We start from the raw sequence: 19,825 nt of genomic DNA on the forward strand, positions 1-19,825 counted from the left end.
TCAATAAGTAATCAGCATAGAGATTTGTACCACCAACTCATAGCCGTGCTTTTGCAAGTGCTTTTGCCATCTAAAAGTTGTTTGGAATTAGGAGAGATAATTTGACAAGTTTTTTCATAAATAGCAGCTTGCAACATACTCATCTAGGGAGCTTGATGCAAATTGTCATGACAATTGAAGAACAATTTAAGGACAATTGAACAACCTTTTCAGTGTTAAGTTTTGTTTGTCAATACTTATTTAAATAATAAATAATAATAATAATAAACGTCATATTTACAGCCTAATAGAACCAAACCTTAGAGTTTGGTCAAAATTTCAATAGCACAAAAAAACAACAACAAAACAAAAAACACTGCCCATTACCAGATGAAAAAAAAGACCAAGTTATGAAACAAAACTATCAATAGTCTGGTAGAAAGATGAAAAGGGAATATAATTCTTAGCAACTCTGTGAGTGCAAGCATATATCCATCTTGACAAAAGCTTGACCAGAACACACGGCCTCAATAGAACATAGAGTAAAAAGTTCAGAAAATAATTTTTTATGGTCTTGTTTTTAACAGGGTTGCGTACATTGGTTTAATGAGTTGTCACTTATAGCCTTTCTTATTGCAAGTTTACACTGGGCACTGCAGTAGAGGGAGAGCTAAAGCATGACAAAGAGCAACAGGAGTGACCTGTAAAATGCACTTTTAAAATCCCAACTGCAGCTTTCAATGCTGCCTTCAAGAAATGGGAGACACTGATACATGAACTCTCATTCGGAGCACAGTCCCTTATTTAATGGCTTTTTATCATTACTATACCAGAATGATATCTTTGTTTTTGGTAATCCTTTTATCAATAGCTCAGCATGTTTCCCTTCAGTGCAAACGTGAATCCCGTGTGTAAAGTATATCCTTATTTCAGCCAAATTGAGGTTTAAAAATCATCGGTAGATGGCAAATTCCTGCCATGGGCAACCAAACAAATACATTTAGTGTGTGTGTGTCAGACTGATAGGTTGAGGTGTTGAGTTTGTCTGTTTTCCCTCTCTTAAAAAGTATTTTTGTTTTCCCAAGTGTTTTGTGTCCTTGGGAGAGGTCGTCAAGATAGTCCCAGGGACAAAAAGGAAAAGATTCATAAGGCTAGTGACCTCATGCCAGGTTTTCACCCAAGGGAACAGTAAACTAAGTCTCGGCAGTTGACTCATATCCCCAAGCAGTGCTGGATAACATCGAGGTTCATGTCTGAGCCTTTCAGTCACTGCCACGGCCAGAGGGAATGGTTAGAAATATAGTAACAGAAAATGAAATTGGCCCTGCACTTATGGTTTTACAGGAAAACAAAAACAACTCAAAATAACAACTTTATTATTTAAAAAGGCTGGTGTGCTATGGACTGAGTATCAGACACAAAAATGTGCATATTTAGAAAATTAATACATTGTTTCATAACAGAAACATGTATGTAGCATTGATACAAGTAAGTTTTTAGTTTTTTACTTTTCCTATGCTGTTCAATTTTAATAGCAGATTATGAATATATGGAATAACTAGAACTGAAAGGTATAGTTAAAGAATAGGTAATTCAAATCAAGGATAAAACCATTAAATGATTATTAGTTTACTAATTATAAATTCAATCTGCTTACTCACCAAGGTTCTTTAGTCCTTTACCAAAGTTTGGACTTCTAAACTAGTGGTTATTTATTATCAACCAAAGGATATTAATGATAACCAAAAAGGGGTGGATCTGGCTCTGAGTGATAAATTGTTCACTGTATGAATAATCACAGGAAACCACAGATAACATCTGTATCGTAATTGTCAAATAATCCCTATTATATTATTATTGTACGTAATAACTATATCAACACTACACACTACTGAAAATAAGCACAATGTAAATGAAAGACTAATAAAAAGGGGTCTAAGAGTCTGTTCAAAGAGTCTCAACGGAAAGTTTAAGTGACATCAGGATGCCAGTGTATGAGGCGGGGTCATGCCAGGACAAAAAAACATTGTAAAACTTTGTCCTAAGATGGCTGAAGACAAGGCAGCTCGAAGCTAGCAATGCTTGTCAGTCAAACCATAGCACATTAAGTGTTCAGGCAAAGCAAAAATAAACCAGGGAAAAAAAACACCTGGCACCGATTGTTCAGTCAGGCTCAATGAATATTAGCATTCAGTTCAGAACTCTTCTACCATAAACAGTTGAAATAAAAAAGCTTCTTCCAGATAAAAAACATGCAATTATCTACCTTGATAAACATCAGATAAAACACGGGGAGAAGGAGGTTAGTATGGGTTGGTTCGGTGTAAAGGAGGGAATGTTTACTATTTCCGTTGGGAAAACCAGTTCATCCCAGAGGGAACTTAAATTAAATAACTAAGTCACTGTGGAATAAATAGATACTTCAACTCATACTCTCATACTTGTCATAGTCACCTCTTTCCAGGCCTGGGTCACAGAGGCAGCAATCTCAGCAGAGATTCCCATATTTCCTTTTCCACAGACACTTCCTCCCGCACTGCTGGGGGAAGCCTGAGGTGCTCCCAGGCTATAGCCCCTGCTGCATGTCCTGGGTTGTCCTATAGGCCTCCTCCTGGTGGGATATGGCTGTAACATCTCTAAAGAGAGGCATCCAGGGGGCATCTGACAAAGATGTCTAAGCCACCTTAGCTGGCTCCTCTCAGCGTGGAGGACAAGCAGCTCTAATCCGAGCCTCTCCCGGATGACTAAGCTCCTCACCCTCATCTCCCTTAGCGATCAGGGTCAGGAGCAGAGGAAGCTCATTTCAGCCGGTTGTTTCAGGGATCTCATTCTTTTGATCAACATCCAGATTTCATGACCATAGGTCTGGATAGGAATGTAGACCAACAGGTTTAGCAAGAACTTTCCTTTTCACTCAGCTCTCTCTTCACCACAACAGAGTGGTGCAGCATCGTAATTATAGCAACAGCCGCACAGATCTGTCTATTGGTCTCTCGCTCCATTCTCTCCTCAATCTTAAACAGGACATCAAGTTACTGGAATTCACCCACTTGAGGGGGCAACTCTCATCCAACCTGAAGGGGACGAGCCATCTTTTTACGGTTGAGAATCATGGTATGGGACTTCATGGAGCTGTTTCTCATCCTGGCCACTTAATACGTAGCTTTGAAATACTTCAGTTCATGCTGTAAGTCTGTAAGGCACGAGGGAATGAATTATATAAAAATAGTATATGTGGCAATGAAATTGTGAAATGTGGCAATGAAATGACAAATAAATAAGTCATAGTAAATTCTCAACTCATGATAATGAAATATATTTCATAATAATGAAAAGAATTATTTAATTAGATAATTTATCCCAACAACACAAAGTATTCTTGAGGCAATTTTATTTAATTTCAAGATTTATTATTCAAAATTCAACTATTAGAATGTCAGCTTTATTGTCTTTCTAATAGTGTAATAAGCTAATGTTTAAACAAGAGCACTTTAAACTAGGGCAGATTAAAAATGATTAAAGTAGTGGAAAAAAATTAAATAAGGAATAGCTCTTTAGCAGTTTACTTAAGAATCGGAAGCAACAGCCAGAAATGAACTTTAGCTTTTGTTTACCACAGCATTATCAGTGTTAGCATCATGAAGAGTTATTATCATCCAAACCATTTAAATTATGCAATTTAAGCAACTACAATAGCACATTCATAGAAAGAGTCACCCAATGATGGTTTTCTGTTTATAAAACTCCACCAAACTAGATGTTACTAGCTGAATAAGCAGGCAGCCAGGCACTGGAAGGAAGACTAGATGCTGTTTGGTGTCAGCCAATGGGATTGCAGGTCCAGCCCGCAAAAGGAGATAGCGCAAAAAATCATTATAAAATAAAAGGTATTTTACATCCATCCATCGATTTTTCATCATGCTACATGTTAAAATACAAACTGCTGGAATTAAACAAACATTATTCAACAGTAATTTATATTATTGGGATAAACATGTTAGGAATCTAGTTTGTGTGGGTAGTGTTTTTGTGTGTTTTCCCTCCACCACCAGGTGGCGCCTGGTTCTTGTTGGTCCTCTCACACACCATTTAAACAAATGAGAATGAACATGGAAATACAGTATTTCATTTATACAGAAAATATTCATTTCACTCAAAAAATGTAGAGGTCACTCTCACATGTTTAGAAGTCATAACCTAGTAAAAAATAAAACAACTTTTCTCTATTAAAGAATTTTTACGTTTCTGTAAAACTGAACCCAGAGCTTTGCAATTGTGACTCATTGTTTGTAAAACTGATTAAGCTACAAAGAAACTGATGGTACCCCAACAGATTTATTTGCTTATGCTTTTCGCATATTTGCTTGTTTCAGATCACCAAGCAAATTTTAATAAGACAAAGATAATATAAATAATTATATAATGCTAATCTATTTCATTAAATTAAAGGGCTATTCAAACCAACCAGGAACGCAATACCCTTCTTATTAAGTCATGAATGAACAATCGTAAGGCAGAATAGCTGAGCACAGTTTTAACCTCTACATTCAAAGCTGATTATACCCAACCCCACAGGCTCAAGAAAATAGTTAAATAGAACATATTATAATCCAATCTGAACAAATCCCCGAAAAGAAAAGTCATTAAAAGATACAGTATTAGTTGGAAACATCTATAGTATCTGTCTAAAAAGTTCAGTGATATCATTTATTCTTAGATTTTGTCTCATTACTTGGTTTGGCCAGCTATCAAAAATTATCAAAATAAGATGAAACAAAAGAAAAAAGTGACAGACAAAAAGGATTGGCACTGATCTGGCAAATTTAATGGATGCATTTTAAGCAGATTTAGAAAAAAAATACATTCTCCACTCTTCCAATCAGCCATTCTACAGTGAACCTAACCAATCATAGTGATTCAGGCAGCTTAAATCAGGGACTAACAGTTGGTAAAAATCTTTTATTTCACAAGGTGATACTAAGGGGAATTAAAAAGGCAATTAGTCTGCTTCGAATAATCAATGGATCATTATTTATACCTAAAGTAATACATTTTGTGTGTTTAATTAATTTAGCCTTAATCAGTAAAAAAATAAAAATTATACTTTTCGTTGCGATCACTGAGTCTAGGACCGGACATTTTTGACAAAAATATAGTAACCCCTCACTTCTAACATCCTCAGGCAGTGACATCACAGTGCGGTAAGCCTAGCGCCATTCTCCCCGCTTTAGAAGCAAAATCAACGGGAACTACTAGACACACCTGCAATCAACAACAATTATTGAAGATTTCGAGAGGACTTAACCATTGAAATACGCAAGAGCTACAGTTAAACTGATAATGCCCAAGTGCATGGCAGTTGGATCTTGTAATACAACGTGTAAAATTGAAAAACAATGTTATTTCACATTTTTAATTCATGATCCTCCATGAACTACGGATACGTAGTTTGATTGCCATTGAACTTCTGGCCAGAGAACAAATAAGTAATATGTAGCCAACATTTCGAAGTAGAATGTTTTCAAGATAAATTGGATAATAGCACGTTGTGACAAACACCAGATACAGCATTGGGACTTGATCAACAGCCGATACCGCACCGTGACGTCAAAAACCAGTAGGTGGCAGTAGTGTTCTTTGAAAAAACATGGCTGTCTCCGGTAAGGCACGTTTAAATTAAATTACTCTTAATTAAAAACATTTATCATTAATTCTCAACAATTTTACCTCACAACTGCTAGTTTTAACAGACTAGGAGAAAATAAAAGATCAGCTGAGGTGACAACTTCAATAATTTAAGTACGTCCAGCATCTTTATTGACAGACCGATACACCTCGGGTAGTGGCCTTCATAAGAATCATCCCGGCAGTCGTCCTGTAGCCTAATGAACCTGATAAGGGCCACAAACCGAAACACGTTTGTCTGTTAAAAAAGCTAGATTCTAGTATTTCTAATATTGCTGAAGATGTATTATCACCAGATTTTAATGTTATGATATATTTGATGAAACCAAGATTAGTAGTTCTAGCTTAAACCATTTGAAATTAAATTAATCAACATTATTTAGCAACTTAATTTATGTGTAGAAGTTTCCACTGAATATTAACAAAGCATTGTTTACACATCTAATAGCATCAGGAGGTTTCTGGTTGAAAGGGCCTTTATTTAACACTTTTTTAGCTTTCAACAGTGTTACTCTCTTATAATGCTGTTGTTATAAACCCTTTAACAAAATTATGAAGGGGTGAGATGAGGAAGAGAGAAATCATTTTTGGCCATAGAAGGTCTTGAACATTGTTCAGTATTCCAAGATGGTGTGATAATCTGATGATGTCATAAAAACAGCAGCAACCTGACAGGAATAGAAGGCTTAGCTCTGGAGGCTAATAACAAAACAATTATCTGTAGTAATAAATGCATTATTTCATTTATTCAATTTAGTAAATTATAGAAAGTGTTTACTGTACCATCTCTTCCTCTTTTTATTATTTCGAATAATTATGAATACATCTGTTTTGGACCCTACACTTGAAGCAAACATAAGATGTCAGGCCGGTCCTTTTATTTTTCTGTCGTATTAAAGTTTCAGTTTAAAGTTGTGAGAAGGCAGGGAGAGCCAGCTGCTATGTAATGAGCGTCGATCACTGAGGGGGACTGTGTGACAGGTGACAGGGCTGGTTAGAGGAGAACGAACGCTGATGGTGAGGTCATTTCTGTCTTACCGTGGCCTGCTGCTTTTCAGCTCTCTCATTTGCTTCATCCAGCTGCTTCTGCAGGGCTGCCTGGAGGGACTTCATCTCCTCTCTGTCAAGTGGCAGGAAAGTGAGAAACACCCTGTTAGCACATCTTCCTCATACTCACAGGGCCCTTTACTACACTATGTCTGAATGGTTTTCTTAAGCACAATTCTTTAAGAGGAAACTGATTTTGGGTGGGAAAAAAAAATCTCTTTGCTATATACTGCTATATATGTACTTGATTTTATCTTCTCAGAGACAAAAAATATCCGTTAAGTTAAATTAATCAAAACTACTTTAAGATTGTTTATCTTTACAATATTGTTTACATGCATTAACCTGAGTGGTGATAGTGGTGGTGGGGTCTAGATTTTACATTACACTGAAATGAAAACTAGAAACTAAAATGCAAATAAGTAACATAGGGACATTTTTAGGTAAATGTACCAAACAGAGGCAGCAAATTGCTTTTGAAACCTGTAAACATCAAAACGATTTTATTTTTGTAGGCACTCTAACAGTTTCAAAAAGTAGTACTTACAAAATTATGCCAACGTTTTCAACATTTTTGCATTTCTTTTCACGGTACAACAACAAAATAGCATACTTTGGTCTTGTCTTTTATGTAACACAGTAGCACAAAGTTGTGAATGGCTAGAGGAGAAAGAAAGTAAAAAGAATTTCTGGACTCTTTACTGAGGGAAAAAAAAAACTTTAAAAAAAAGCATACCCTCCCTTTACAAAAAAGATAAATTCACATTAGTGATAAAAAAAATAACTGAAAAAGTAATAATAAACATAAATGTACTAAATTATAATGTAATAAAATTTAACATTGCATTTGATTTTTTTGTTTATAAGAATAACCCTTAAATGTTGAACTGTCCTGGAAAATTAAAGGACAGTACCTTGCTCATGAACAGTGAACCAACATACCTGTCAACAGGTGCCAGTGGAGGAAAGTAGCAAAGTACATTTAGTTGATTACTGTACTTAAGTACCTGTACTTAACTTGAGTAATATTTTGGGGGGCAACTTATAATTATCACTCCATTTCAAAGGCAAATATTATCCTTTCTACTCCACTAAATTTCTAGGAAGGTGCTAGTTACTTTTTCCTTTTGGCTCAGTTTAGCTTTGGAATCCGCTGTTGCTGGTTTTGAAATGCAAACATGAAAGATAGCGGCCCTTGGACACAACTGTGAGCATCTGAGCCACATAACGTGCTTTACAAGCAGCTCTCTCTCTCTCTTTCTCTCTTTTAAAATATATTACAACTACTTTTTACCACCTTATCACAGAAAATAAATCCTAGCAAAGGCACTCTGCCACTGAACACAGGAGCAGCACAGATATCAGATCTTTACACACTTTTGACTCTTGACATGGCTCCTGAGCATCTTTGATACTTAAACATGAAAACCACCGAAGTTAACATATGCCGTGGTAATTTTCACTCAAGAAAAAAAATGGTGGATACCATATAAATTTAGACATTTCTGAAATCTACTGTATTTTTTATTATTTTAATGTTGTGTTTTTTAAAATACCACATACTATTCACCTCGCTGTACACTACATTTACAATGTTTTTAACATTAAAGCTGCAGTCTGTAACATTGAGAAGAGAGCAGACTTCGACTGAAAATTTGAAGAAAAACAGGTTTCACGCCACTCCCCCACCCTCTCTGCTTCACTCATTCCCCACCTCCAAGCTCCACCCCTCTCACAGCATCTGCGCGGCTACCGGGGGGGGGGGCGGGATTCAGCGTGTGTGAGCTGTGATTGACACTCCATCAGACGCTCCTCTGGCTGTGATTGGTTGTTTTGACTCGTCCCGAATTATTCTTTCCAGATTGAAATACAGGCAGTAGGCGGTACCAATTGAAGCAGTTTTTTTCACAGGTTACATATCACATGTACTGCTGTCTGGGCATAGGGACAGTTTTAGCCAATATGACAAAAAAAGTGATTTTTAAAAACTTACAGACTTCAGCTTTAATGTGTATAGACATTATAAAATTTTGGCTGCTTCCGTAATATTTCATTTTTTTGTGCAATGTTATCAAATCACAAGAAATTATACATAATTTCTATAACTGCTAGTGAAGTAGGTCCCATGTTTTGGAATAGATGCTTAAAAATCAAAGAAATTTGAAATGTTTTCTAATTATTTATATTTATAAGAGCAAAGAGTGTTACACCCTAAGCCAAAGTGAAATTAATTGTGTGTATCACTGGTCTTATCTCATATATTAAATATATATAAAAAAATCTTACAAGCTGCTAGGATGAGCAAATAGCAAATTTTTAAACAGGCTATACCATAGCTCAGTAAATTATTTACATTGTAAACTTCAAAATGCAATGTTCTAACTATGTATTTCTTTTCATTTAGAAACATTGCTGTTCTGTCACAGTTTGGGATACAATTATTTTCAGAAAGCAATCAAATCTCTGTTAAGGGATGTCAAAAATAAATGACTTGCAATGAATCACCTGTCTGCATCTTCCAAAATGGAGTCAGCAAGTAATTGCTCCTGACAGCCAATGAATTCCAAAGGTGGATTAATAACACCCTGCAAAAAAACTATGCCTCACAAAGTGCTGGGTAAGCAACACTGACCTAAACTGCTGCTTTACAGTTTTAGTTTGATAACATGTGAGAGCAGCCATGGACTTGTGATGGACTATTGATCTGCCAGCAAGAACTATATAAAGCTGGACTTCTGCATGGTTTACATTTCATAGAGCATGTGATGCCACAAACAATTCCTAATCATGAGCAGACTCATTACATGGACCATAAAACAGACCCCCACATTTTTCCTAATGTTTCCAATACAGTATATAAAGGTGGAATTATCTTCAAGTATAGCTGTTAATTTTATGATATACTTACGCTGTGCTAGCCTTCCTCTTTACCTTAAGAACAACAGACAAGAGCTAAAATACACTTTTCAGATTCAGATTCTTGTATATATTTGAAACTGAAAGACACACATATAATCAAGGTTTCATATCTCTGGGTTCTTATACTACATGCAGTAATCATAAATAAAATTGAGTCTGTAAATTTATTGTAATATTGATATCATTTTATTACATTATTTCCCTTGAACTGGATGGATTAATTACTTGTATAAAGTTACATGCAAAATCTTAAAATAAAATCATTTGACTCAATAGAAACCAAACAGCAGCCTAAATAACAATGAAGGTAACCTTTGTTTTCATCAAAGTTCCTGTTCAACATTTTATTCTTTCAGATTTTTTGTGTTATACAGTAGGGGTTAAAATAATAATCGTTTTGTATCGATGCATCGATCCAACAGCCGACGATCCGATGCATTGATACGTCACCAAGAGTATAGATTCATGTTTTTTTCCCGGTCTATTTTTATCCATTTGCTCCTGGGCGTAATTCTCTCTCCCGTGCTGCGGTGGCGCCAAACCTATTTTGCCCTCCTACCTCGCTTCCCGGTTATAATCTTACAGCAGTGTGTTGCAGTAAGCATGACACAGACATTTTCAAATTATGCTCAATATTGAAGCGTGGTCTGTGCCAAACGCTGTGAGTCTAGATACAGCCGAGGCGGTGAGGAAGTGGGGTCGAGTTTAGTCCGACGACGGAGGGACATGAGGGCCAAAAAGAGCGGAGATCCAGGTGGAAAAAGGCTCCAAGCATTCTCGCCCACCTCACTCTTCTAGCGGGTCAAACTTCACGAGTTGTTTTCCACAATTTCTGTCATAAAAACAAAACAAGCCGGCCTCCTGTCTGTGGTCGGCTACCATTTGGGAGAGGTGCAGTGGAGCATCTGCGGAGGGGGCGGGGACGTCTGGAGTCGAGGTATTGAATTGCACTCATTGCACTGATTTTGTGTAGTATTTTTTGATTCAAGGCCTTTCAGAATCTATAATGCAGGGGTATTATTTTTCAGTGAATGAGGTTTTAATAGGAACAGGTGGAGTGCAACTTCTCTACTTCTGTTATTTTGTGTTGTTTCAAAAAAAAAATGCGTACCGATATTACAGCTTTTATTGATTTATTTCAAATTTAAAACATTGTCTAGCCTGTAAGGTGTAAAAAAATAAATAAATAATTAACCAATATCCTGGTTGATTCTTGAGTATCGAAAATAATCAAATTGTTGGGTCAGGAAATCGATACTGAATCGAATCACCATGATGGATTTGATTTACAACCCTATTATACAGTATGTGAAAAAATCAAAACATCTGGTGATTATGTTACTCTAATAAATAGTTGACAGTAGGTTACTTTGGTTAATGATTTTAATTAGGGGTCCTAATAACACCTACTTAATAAGACTGGCTTCAACAGTGATTAAAACTTCAACTGATGGAAAAAAATGTTAGATCTCAATGTTTAAATCAAATTATATGTGATCATCCAAATTATTTAAAATTAATTTAAGCATTAAAAATAAGAGTTAAAACTTGGTGTGTTCAGATAGAATGTGCTTAATTAACTTTTACTTTTTTCATCCATCTAAACTGTTTAATCAATTTTTATGTTATATATTTTTTTTGTGTTTGTATATTTACATTGTTTGATCATTGATACTGTGTTTTTGTCACTGCATCAAGTCTTTATTTCTCTAGAACAGCTCTCTATAAGCAGTACACTAAAACTTAATTCTCAGAATTAATAAAATGCTTGGACAAAATTGTCACAAAACAAAGTTTTAAAAGGATCAAATTGTCCACTAATAATCTATCAAGATATATCCAGACTATTATGGTCTCATTCCTTAAAGTCCTCGTATGATTTAACTCTAGAAATACCAATTTCAAAATACCTTTCACAATCTTTGGTAATATTATGTTGCTTCTAGATGTTGGCATGAATTTGCTTGTCATCACAGAAAACATTGTTGATTATTACAGGACAATGCTCAACATAAAGATATAATTTTTAAATTCTCCATGATGCCCTATTTTACCTCTGTTTGTGGCTGAGCTCCAGAATCCTTTGCACGTCCTTCTTGGCCACTGACTCATCATTTTTCAGGGTCTGAAAGAGAACAAAAGGCATTTTTCCACCCCAGAAAATGCAGTTTTTCATATTTCTCGACAATGCAAAACATCAAACAAGAAAAACACAGCAGTGTTAAACGTGCTGTTATTAGAACAGGTTTGATAATAAACTGCCAGGATTTTAGCCTTAAGTAATGTTGGACTCAAATTCAGTATGGTGCAAGCCTTTTCTTTATATATCTAAAATTGTACAATCATTGAGGAAAGTATTATAACAATGGAGAGCAGATGTGAAATCCTACCAATGTCCTTTTTTCCAAATTGTGTTTCTTTTAACAAACTGCGGATGAATGTCCTAATGAGGGCACACACAGATGCACAGATTGGTTTCTGCTGATGTCTAACCAGATTCCTGATGGGTAATTAGGAATTAGTGATATATTTGATTGCCCCAAAAGCCCTTTGAGATCTTTTATTAGATGTGAGTGAAAAAGAGACGCACAGACGTTTGGGGGGGGGTGGTCTGGAATCAAAGGGAGAGTTTGTTCTTAAAATATGCTTGAAAGTCTGTGCTAATTAGCACCAGTCAATACTAAATGACTGTCTTGTTTACACCCACTAAGAAGAAGACCGATAAACCCATGTCAAATACCATCAAACTGAGGATATAGACAAAAAAATATTTATAAAAGTAGGGAAACTGATGTCAATAACAATACAACATCACTTATATCACTGTTTTCTAAATATTTTGAGTCATATGCCTAGCATGACAGTACATAAACACACCTACCTTAACAACATCACTGTCATTGAACTGACCTCCAACGTCCATGAATCACAGCCTGACTGAGCTCATACACAAACACGACCCTCAAAGGCGGGTCCCAATTTGAATGTGCAGACTGAAGACAGCTGGAAACCATCCAACTCGAAAAGCAACTTTTTTGTCTCTGTCTCCTGCTGCTGCCATCTGTTTTCATTTTTTTTAAAGCAAGGCCAAGTAGATCTTGAATAAATGTACTTAGTTACATCGTAGATTTATAAGTCGTTCTGAAACACTTTAGTGGACCACATACAGAGTCCATTCCTCCTAGTGAAACTGGCCTATTTTATCTGGTGAAATATATTCACAAACTGCGAGATTTATTTAGAGAAGAGTGAGAAAAAAAGTCACAAATATGTAAAAGTTTTGATTTAGCCTTAATAATCTCAGGACAACAGGCAAAAGTAAGATTTGTCTGATACAAGAAGAGCTGCAAATTTTGGTGGATTTAACAGATTTGCTGCCATCAGCAGCATATTTGTTTATAATAGAATCCCATTAAAGCTTTTCCGTAGTATCTTTACTTTGACAGGTTGGCTGTTATGGTAGCATCCATTATTAGGCAGGAAATGTTTTCACCTCCTTAGACTCCAGAAAATGCCGAACTGGGTACGAGACAGCTGAAAATATTTTCAATGTAACTCCTCAGTAGCACAAAATGTTTTCAACCTTAAATAATGGTTTAATACTATGAAACTGAAAAGGGATCAAGTTGGCAATCTTTATTTACAGACCCAAGGTCCACATCGAGATAAAATCAAAAGAAGACATTTGTTCTGTTGTCACACATGTTATTGTAGATTAGTTTACTTAGCATATATAGAAATCCACACTACTGGTTGATTAGATCTTTACATAGTAGAGTGTTTTTGGTTCGATGAGAATCTATATTACTTATTTCTGTGAAATTGAAAAAGTCTAAGGAAAAAAAAACAAGTAGGCATGTGTCATTTTACTAATTCTGGAAGAATCGGTGCAAATGTAAAAAAAAAATAAACTACGGTAATAATTTATATTTAAAAAAATTATTTGCATTGTTTTCAGTATTTCTTTTATATTGAGACAATAGTGGGGTTCAAACAAAGACACCTCATTATTTGCTCTGATGTGCAATGCTGACATCTACACAGGCATTGCTGTGCAATACACATAGAGTAATGGTGATGTTTGAAATACATTTCAAGGTCAAGCTTGAAAAAGTTCAGTCTAGGAAACTGGACATGAACTTTTCTACAGTAGATGTGTCACCTCTCATCCAAGAGGCTTCTTCAGTTCTAACTAGTGATGGGGAGCACTGAGATTCATATACTGTAGGTGTAACAAGACACACATTGGTTCACCCCAAAGACAAGACACCAAGAAAAAACAACACTCAGAACGACAACGTGGTTTACGGCATTCCGTGTAGAGAAGTGTGCACAGACCCATACATTGGAGAGACCAAGCAACCGCTACACAGGCACATGGCTCAACACAGGAGGGCCAACTATTCAAGACAGAACTCAGCTGTTCACTACACATGAAGGATTAAGGTAGGGCTGCAACAACGAATCGATAAAATCGATAAAAATCGACTTTTAAAAGCGTTGGCAACGAATTTCATCATCGATTAGTTGTGTCGCGCGATTAATGCATCATCCGCCGCCGCCGTCATCACATCCACTTGACTGAAGCGGGGGAAGCAGAAAAAATACGGCAGAGCGAGCCAGCGCTGCAGGTGCAGTGTTGCCAACTCAGCGACTTTTCAGACCCCTCCTCCAGCGACTATTTTTCAAAAAAGCGACTAGCGACAAATCTGGCGACTTTTTACGGTGTCACTTGCGGCTTTTGGAGACTCTTACGTGAAAGCATGTATCATTCCTACTCTGCCGTGGGGCGCCTCCCCCCGCTCCCGCAGGAGTCCCTCTCAGCGCTGCAGTCAGAGCAGCAGGATGTTTACCCTCAGCGTCCAGACTGCAAATGAAGCGCGCATGCACTGGGATTGACGTCGCAAATTGATCACAATAATTAAAATAGCCTACGCTTTGTACAGTGAAAAAAGTCGTAACATGCAACTTTTGTCAAAACAAATTAACATGGCACGGAACGTTCGTTTTAAAGTGGGGAAACGTAACGTTAGTTTCTCAGGTAGCTCATCTGATGCTTTCCTTACCGTGTTAGTAGGTTACAGACAGTGATAAGGTTGGCTACTTATTTTACTTTTAATTTCATTTGAATTAGCTTAAGCAGCGTTTATATTTACTTTATAAATAAATTAACTTGCAAATTATGATGGCAAGGCTTTTAAAGTTTAAATCTTCTGGCAAAAATAAAGTAAAGATACTGCATGGAAGTAAAGCAGAATAAAATCCAGCAAGATCAGTAATATGTCAATTAATTATATTTGCCACATTCCCATGTAAATATCTGTCTTTGGAGGATGTGTTTTTTTAGCACCCCTAGTTCTCTCATTTTTATTCCAAATACAATTTATAATTTGAATCACAGGGCTGTTTTTATCTCTATGGTTAAGTATTTTCTCAAGTAGCAACTTTAACTGTTATACTTTCCTGTCTTAAAAGGCAGAACTCTTCTAGTCTAAAAAAAACTCATTAGTTGAAATGGGGGGGGCTGTTGTTTGAACCCCTTAGGGGCTTTTTATAAAAAAACAAACAAAGTACCCTGTATTTTGTGGATGTACAGCTACATTTCTCATGTAAGTTTGCGTAGTTTTAACGCAAACATTTATTTTTCATATTGCACCAGGACAGTTAATGAGCAACCTGTACTTGTGTGCTTGTTTGTTCTGTCTAAAATGTTTATTTTGGAATAAAAAGGTTAATATAAAAAATATTTTTTGTCCGATTCATCGATTAATCGAAGAAATAATCGGCCGATTCATCGATTTTTAAAATAATCGTTAGTTGCAGCCCTAGATTAAGGACATTTGTTTGAAGACGACAAAGTAAATATTCTGGCGAAGGAAGAAAGATGGTTTGAGTGAAGGGTTAAGGAAGCCATCTTTGTTAACATAGAAAACAAACTCAATAGAGGAGGTGGTCTTAGACATAACCTTTCACCCACCTACAAAGCACTTTAAGGAACATTACCCAGAAAATTCACCTTCCACCCACTCCCACCTGACTCACACTTCATTGAGGCATATGATCAAAACTACTCTGGCGAGGGAGTTAACAACCCATCAGAACACTCTAGCGAACATTAACACCCCCCATGTGACCTCCTTGGCAAATTCAGTGGGAGGAATCAGAGCCACCTTTTGTCCCCTGTAATTCTTTGTTACACCTATAGTATATTAATATCTGTACTCCCCACCATCAGTTAGAACTGAAGAAGACTCTTGGATGAGAGCCAGAACGTCTTCTAGAAAACTTTCATCCAGTTGCCTAGATAGGACTTTTTCAAGCTTGACCATGACCTGGATGAGGGAGAATCTTTACAGATACATTTCCGGTTCCCACAGTCCCTTCATGCAATAGCTGTGCATAGGTTTTTTTCAGCTGCTGTTTTGAGGTGTTAGTCATGATTCCACAACCCCTTCATGTGAGGCCAGTTATTGCGAGTGATTTTTAAAAATATGTATCAATTTAATCCCATTTGATGGAGTACTAGATAATTGAATAAAATCTTTTTGAATACACAACATATTTAAGATGGATGAGAAGCACATTCTAAATAAACTTTCATTGGTATCATTTTTTTTTTTATAAATTCCCTACATGCAGTCTGATGTCCAAACTTATTAGAGCTCTTTCAATTTATAATGGGTTAATGGCACAAATTCCCACTTTTTAGTACTTAAAAATCCCATAATTGCAGCTTTGAACACACTTAACTTCTTTGCCGCATCACTGGCGCATATTGCCAAGCACAAATCTCCCTCGCACACGTAGCTTAATTATTGGGGTTGCTGACCTGGACCCGCAGGGCAACTTGTTATAAAGATAAGCACTTGCTCCATCATCTTCTGAAAGCACATAGTGCTGCTTTATTTCGCTGACGATTATTTTCTTTTAAAAGTTAATGATGTTGATTGAGATGTCTCCTTAGCCCTGAAGAATAGATTTGTTCCACAGCCCCCTAATTTAAATCTAACCCAACCTCTGCCCTGCACAACATGCGGGAGCTGGGCCCAGGGCAAAGATGGATGCCAACTCTGCCTGCTGCAAGTGAACACATATCAAAGTCTGTCCCAAGGAAAGATGGTGGCCAGATAACCTGAGCTTTTCTAATCATTCTGACATATGAAGGATCACACTGGGGTTTAAAATATTAAATATAGTTTCAAGAGAAATTTATGATTACTCTTCAATAGATGCTAATTCTGCCTGGAAAAAAGGAAGGGTTCACTATAAAGGCTGAAATGCAGACAAAGAAACAGCATGGCAGCCAAGACCTGCATACAAAGGTGCAATTCATCTTTTACACAAACATTGCTGACATGTGACTCAAAAAAATGATTTAAAAAAATCTGAATGCGCAAATTAGTTTTCATATCATTCTTTTAATTAAGATATGGTTAAATAATTAAGAGGATTTCTTGTGTAATGCTCTTGCTTGAGGCTGTTGTGATAGAAACAATTCAAAACACGTTCAAATCTAAATACTTCGCAATGTTTATGTTTCCAAGGTCTTTATTTCCCTCCATAAAGTTTGTTGTACCACCTTTTTTCAGTCTACAGTATTTATTCAGCTTATTTTTTGTGAGAAATGACTGCCTGTGCGAAGAAAAGGATTAAATAGTATTATTCAACTTCAAAGAAGAGATGTAGTACATATGAATATAACAAAATATTTGCATACATGAATTCCGGTTCTTCGCAGCCTGGCATTTAAAAGACTAAACCTATAGTGTTTCTATTTGTTCAATTCTAAAATAATAAAACTCTAAATTCTAAATAACAACATCTGGCTATCCCTTCGTCCAGCTGTTGTCTTTAACCAGCTGTCTTTGATAGGACGACTGGACAGGTTACTGGAGAGAACATTTGAGATATCTCATTTTTCTCTGCCAAAAATCCAAAAATGTGCATGTACTACAAGTACTATGCTTTTGAACAACTTAAAAAAAAAAAAAAAAAAAAAACAAACATTATGTTATGATTTATTGAGCTTCTTCACAATGTTTTGGTTAAAATAAAGAAGGTGCTTCTAAGGAATTTGCTTTGCATCCAGTGTGTCATATGGGGAATTTCTAACCTAATCATCAATTTTCAGGTGCCTGAAAGTATTGTTTTAGTTAATCAAACACTATTCTAATCATGAGGTGCAAACATCATAATTTGTATCATCTAAACATTATGAAGAAATATTAATGCAGAACCTTACAATAATCAGAAAGGAAAAGCTTTGACACAAATGGATATTCCAATTCACATATTTTCTTGACCATACTGCTAAATTATTTTTTTTTTAAGGTTTTAAATTGCCATCACAAAGCTATCATCTTAAGCTCAGATAATATAAATAAATATAGGCAGATCTGAAAAGCTGAATGCTAACAGGGCAGCCTACACCTGATTTATTAACATCATATTATTTTTCAATCGGGCGATTGGGCTTTGAGTCCTGCAAGCTGTGATGAAGCCATTGTGAATACCTTAAATCTTTAAGCCGAGGCATACTCTTTAAGGGAACTACTTTAATACAAAGGAAGTAGAAGTTGCAGAATTTTTAGAAAGTTTAATAAATATCTAAAACTTTCTTTAATTATTTATTAAATAGACAACCTGGAATTTAAAATAGTTTTGGCAAGGGTAAATTATTTAATACAGTGTCAGAAAGTGAGAAGCATAAGGCACATTTTTTTTGCAAAGGCACATGTTATATATTAACTTTCAAGTGTAGTTGTACTAAACAAAAGTTACTTTAATTACTCACATGGAAACCCCTTAAGCTTAATCTGGAGACATGGTGTAAAGTGCTGCTGCTAACATTCAACCATTTAAAAAGTCCTGAAAGTCTTAATATAAACTAACATCCAATCCCAGGGACCCGTGTAGAGAGGAGGCTGTCTGTATTTTAGAAGGTTTTTTACAGTTATAAAGAAATAACTTACATTCAACATAATCAATACATAATTTACCCTAATAAATATCAAATAAATATGTATTTTTGTGTTGCCTATTGATTTAAATCAAATCATAATTCACTTCTATACTCAGTTTTCATAATTTTCATAATAGTTGCGGTTAGAAAACAGTATTATATATAAAGATGCTATTTTACAAATATATTAAACTGTGACCTTACAAAAAAAAGCTATTGAGCCATGTTTCTGTGTATCATACACCCACAAGATACTATGTTAACAAGAAAAAGTTAACGCGTTTGCATATCTTAGAATCCAAGATTCTCCACTGAGTGTTGTTTATAAAACAAATAAAAGATTTAAAGATTAAAAAACATAAAAAAAATGTAATCTTTTTTTTTTTTTTTATCTCTGTTTGTTTTTGTTTTTTTATTTAGTTTGGGTTTAACATTGGCAAAGAACACAACAACCCCCGCAAGAACAAGGAGATGTAGACAATGTATACAGTATATACATGTATGCATTGATTGATGGATATTCTTATTACTTCAGAATTAATACAAACTTTCAACCAACCTGTCTGATGATATTAATTGTATGCCTTTTTTTTTTTTATTTAAAAATGGGCGACAGCTCTGACAGGCAATTTAGAAAAAAAAAAACTTTGTTTCAGAGAACATCCTAAATACAGGCAATGAAATGTTAAATTCTCCTGACAGACAGGAAAGCCAAGGAACACAGTAACTAAAAGAAGTGATTGGGAAATTTGATGCAGGTTAATAATTCATGAGGAGCTAGAGGATGCTGACAAGGCAATCTGTAGCGAAGAAAGCAGCACCACAAGACATCTTAATAAGCAGCCAAAATCAAGAGAAGAGAAGAGAAACTTGTAAAGCTGAATACTGGACTCAAGGATAGCCCATCTGATACAAGCAGTGAATTGTACACTATGCAGAACTGATGTAAAAAAAAAAACTAAGACCAAACACCATAGATCATAAAGTACTTTCACTATCTAAGAAAAAAACTAAAATTATGACAGAATCACTGATTGCTGCTTTAAACCACACTTAAAAATGTCTCTTAAGCTAAATATTTTTGCACTGTTCAATATGAAAACAGCAAAAAACACTTAGTTGATCAAAATAATTTTTCATTTATTTTTTCTTGTTTACACTCACATGTATACATAATTTACCAAGACCATTTCTTTGGCACCTTACATGTTAGGTGAAAATCCCCTCTAGATG

At 35.7% G+C, this 19,825-nt stretch overlaps 1 protein-coding gene across 2 annotated transcripts in view; it reads right to left on the reverse strand.

The window, feature by feature from the left end:
- The window catches only part of luzp2 (leucine zipper protein 2), a 216,775-nt gene that overhangs the window by 111,136 nt on the left and 85,814 nt on the right, over positions 1–19,825 (reverse strand). For both annotated transcript variants that reach the window (XM_038270645.1, XM_038270644.1), the window contains exons 3-4: positions 11,685–11,755; positions 6,703–6,784 (exon numbers count right to left, since the gene is read on the reverse strand). In XM_038270645.1, the coding sequence (XP_038126573.1) occupies positions 6,703–6,784; positions 11,685–11,755 (153 nt within the window). The remainder of the gene's footprint in view (positions 1–6,702; positions 6,785–11,684; positions 11,756–19,825) is intronic.

The sequence above is a fragment of the Cyprinodon tularosa genome, unplaced genomic scaffold, assembly GCF_016077235.1.
Source record: "Cyprinodon tularosa strain WSP-4 unplaced genomic scaffold, ASM1607723v1 ctg77, whole genome shotgun sequence".
In the NCBI taxonomy this organism is placed as follows: domain Eukaryota; kingdom Metazoa; phylum Chordata; class Actinopteri; order Cyprinodontiformes; family Cyprinodontidae; genus Cyprinodon; species Cyprinodon tularosa.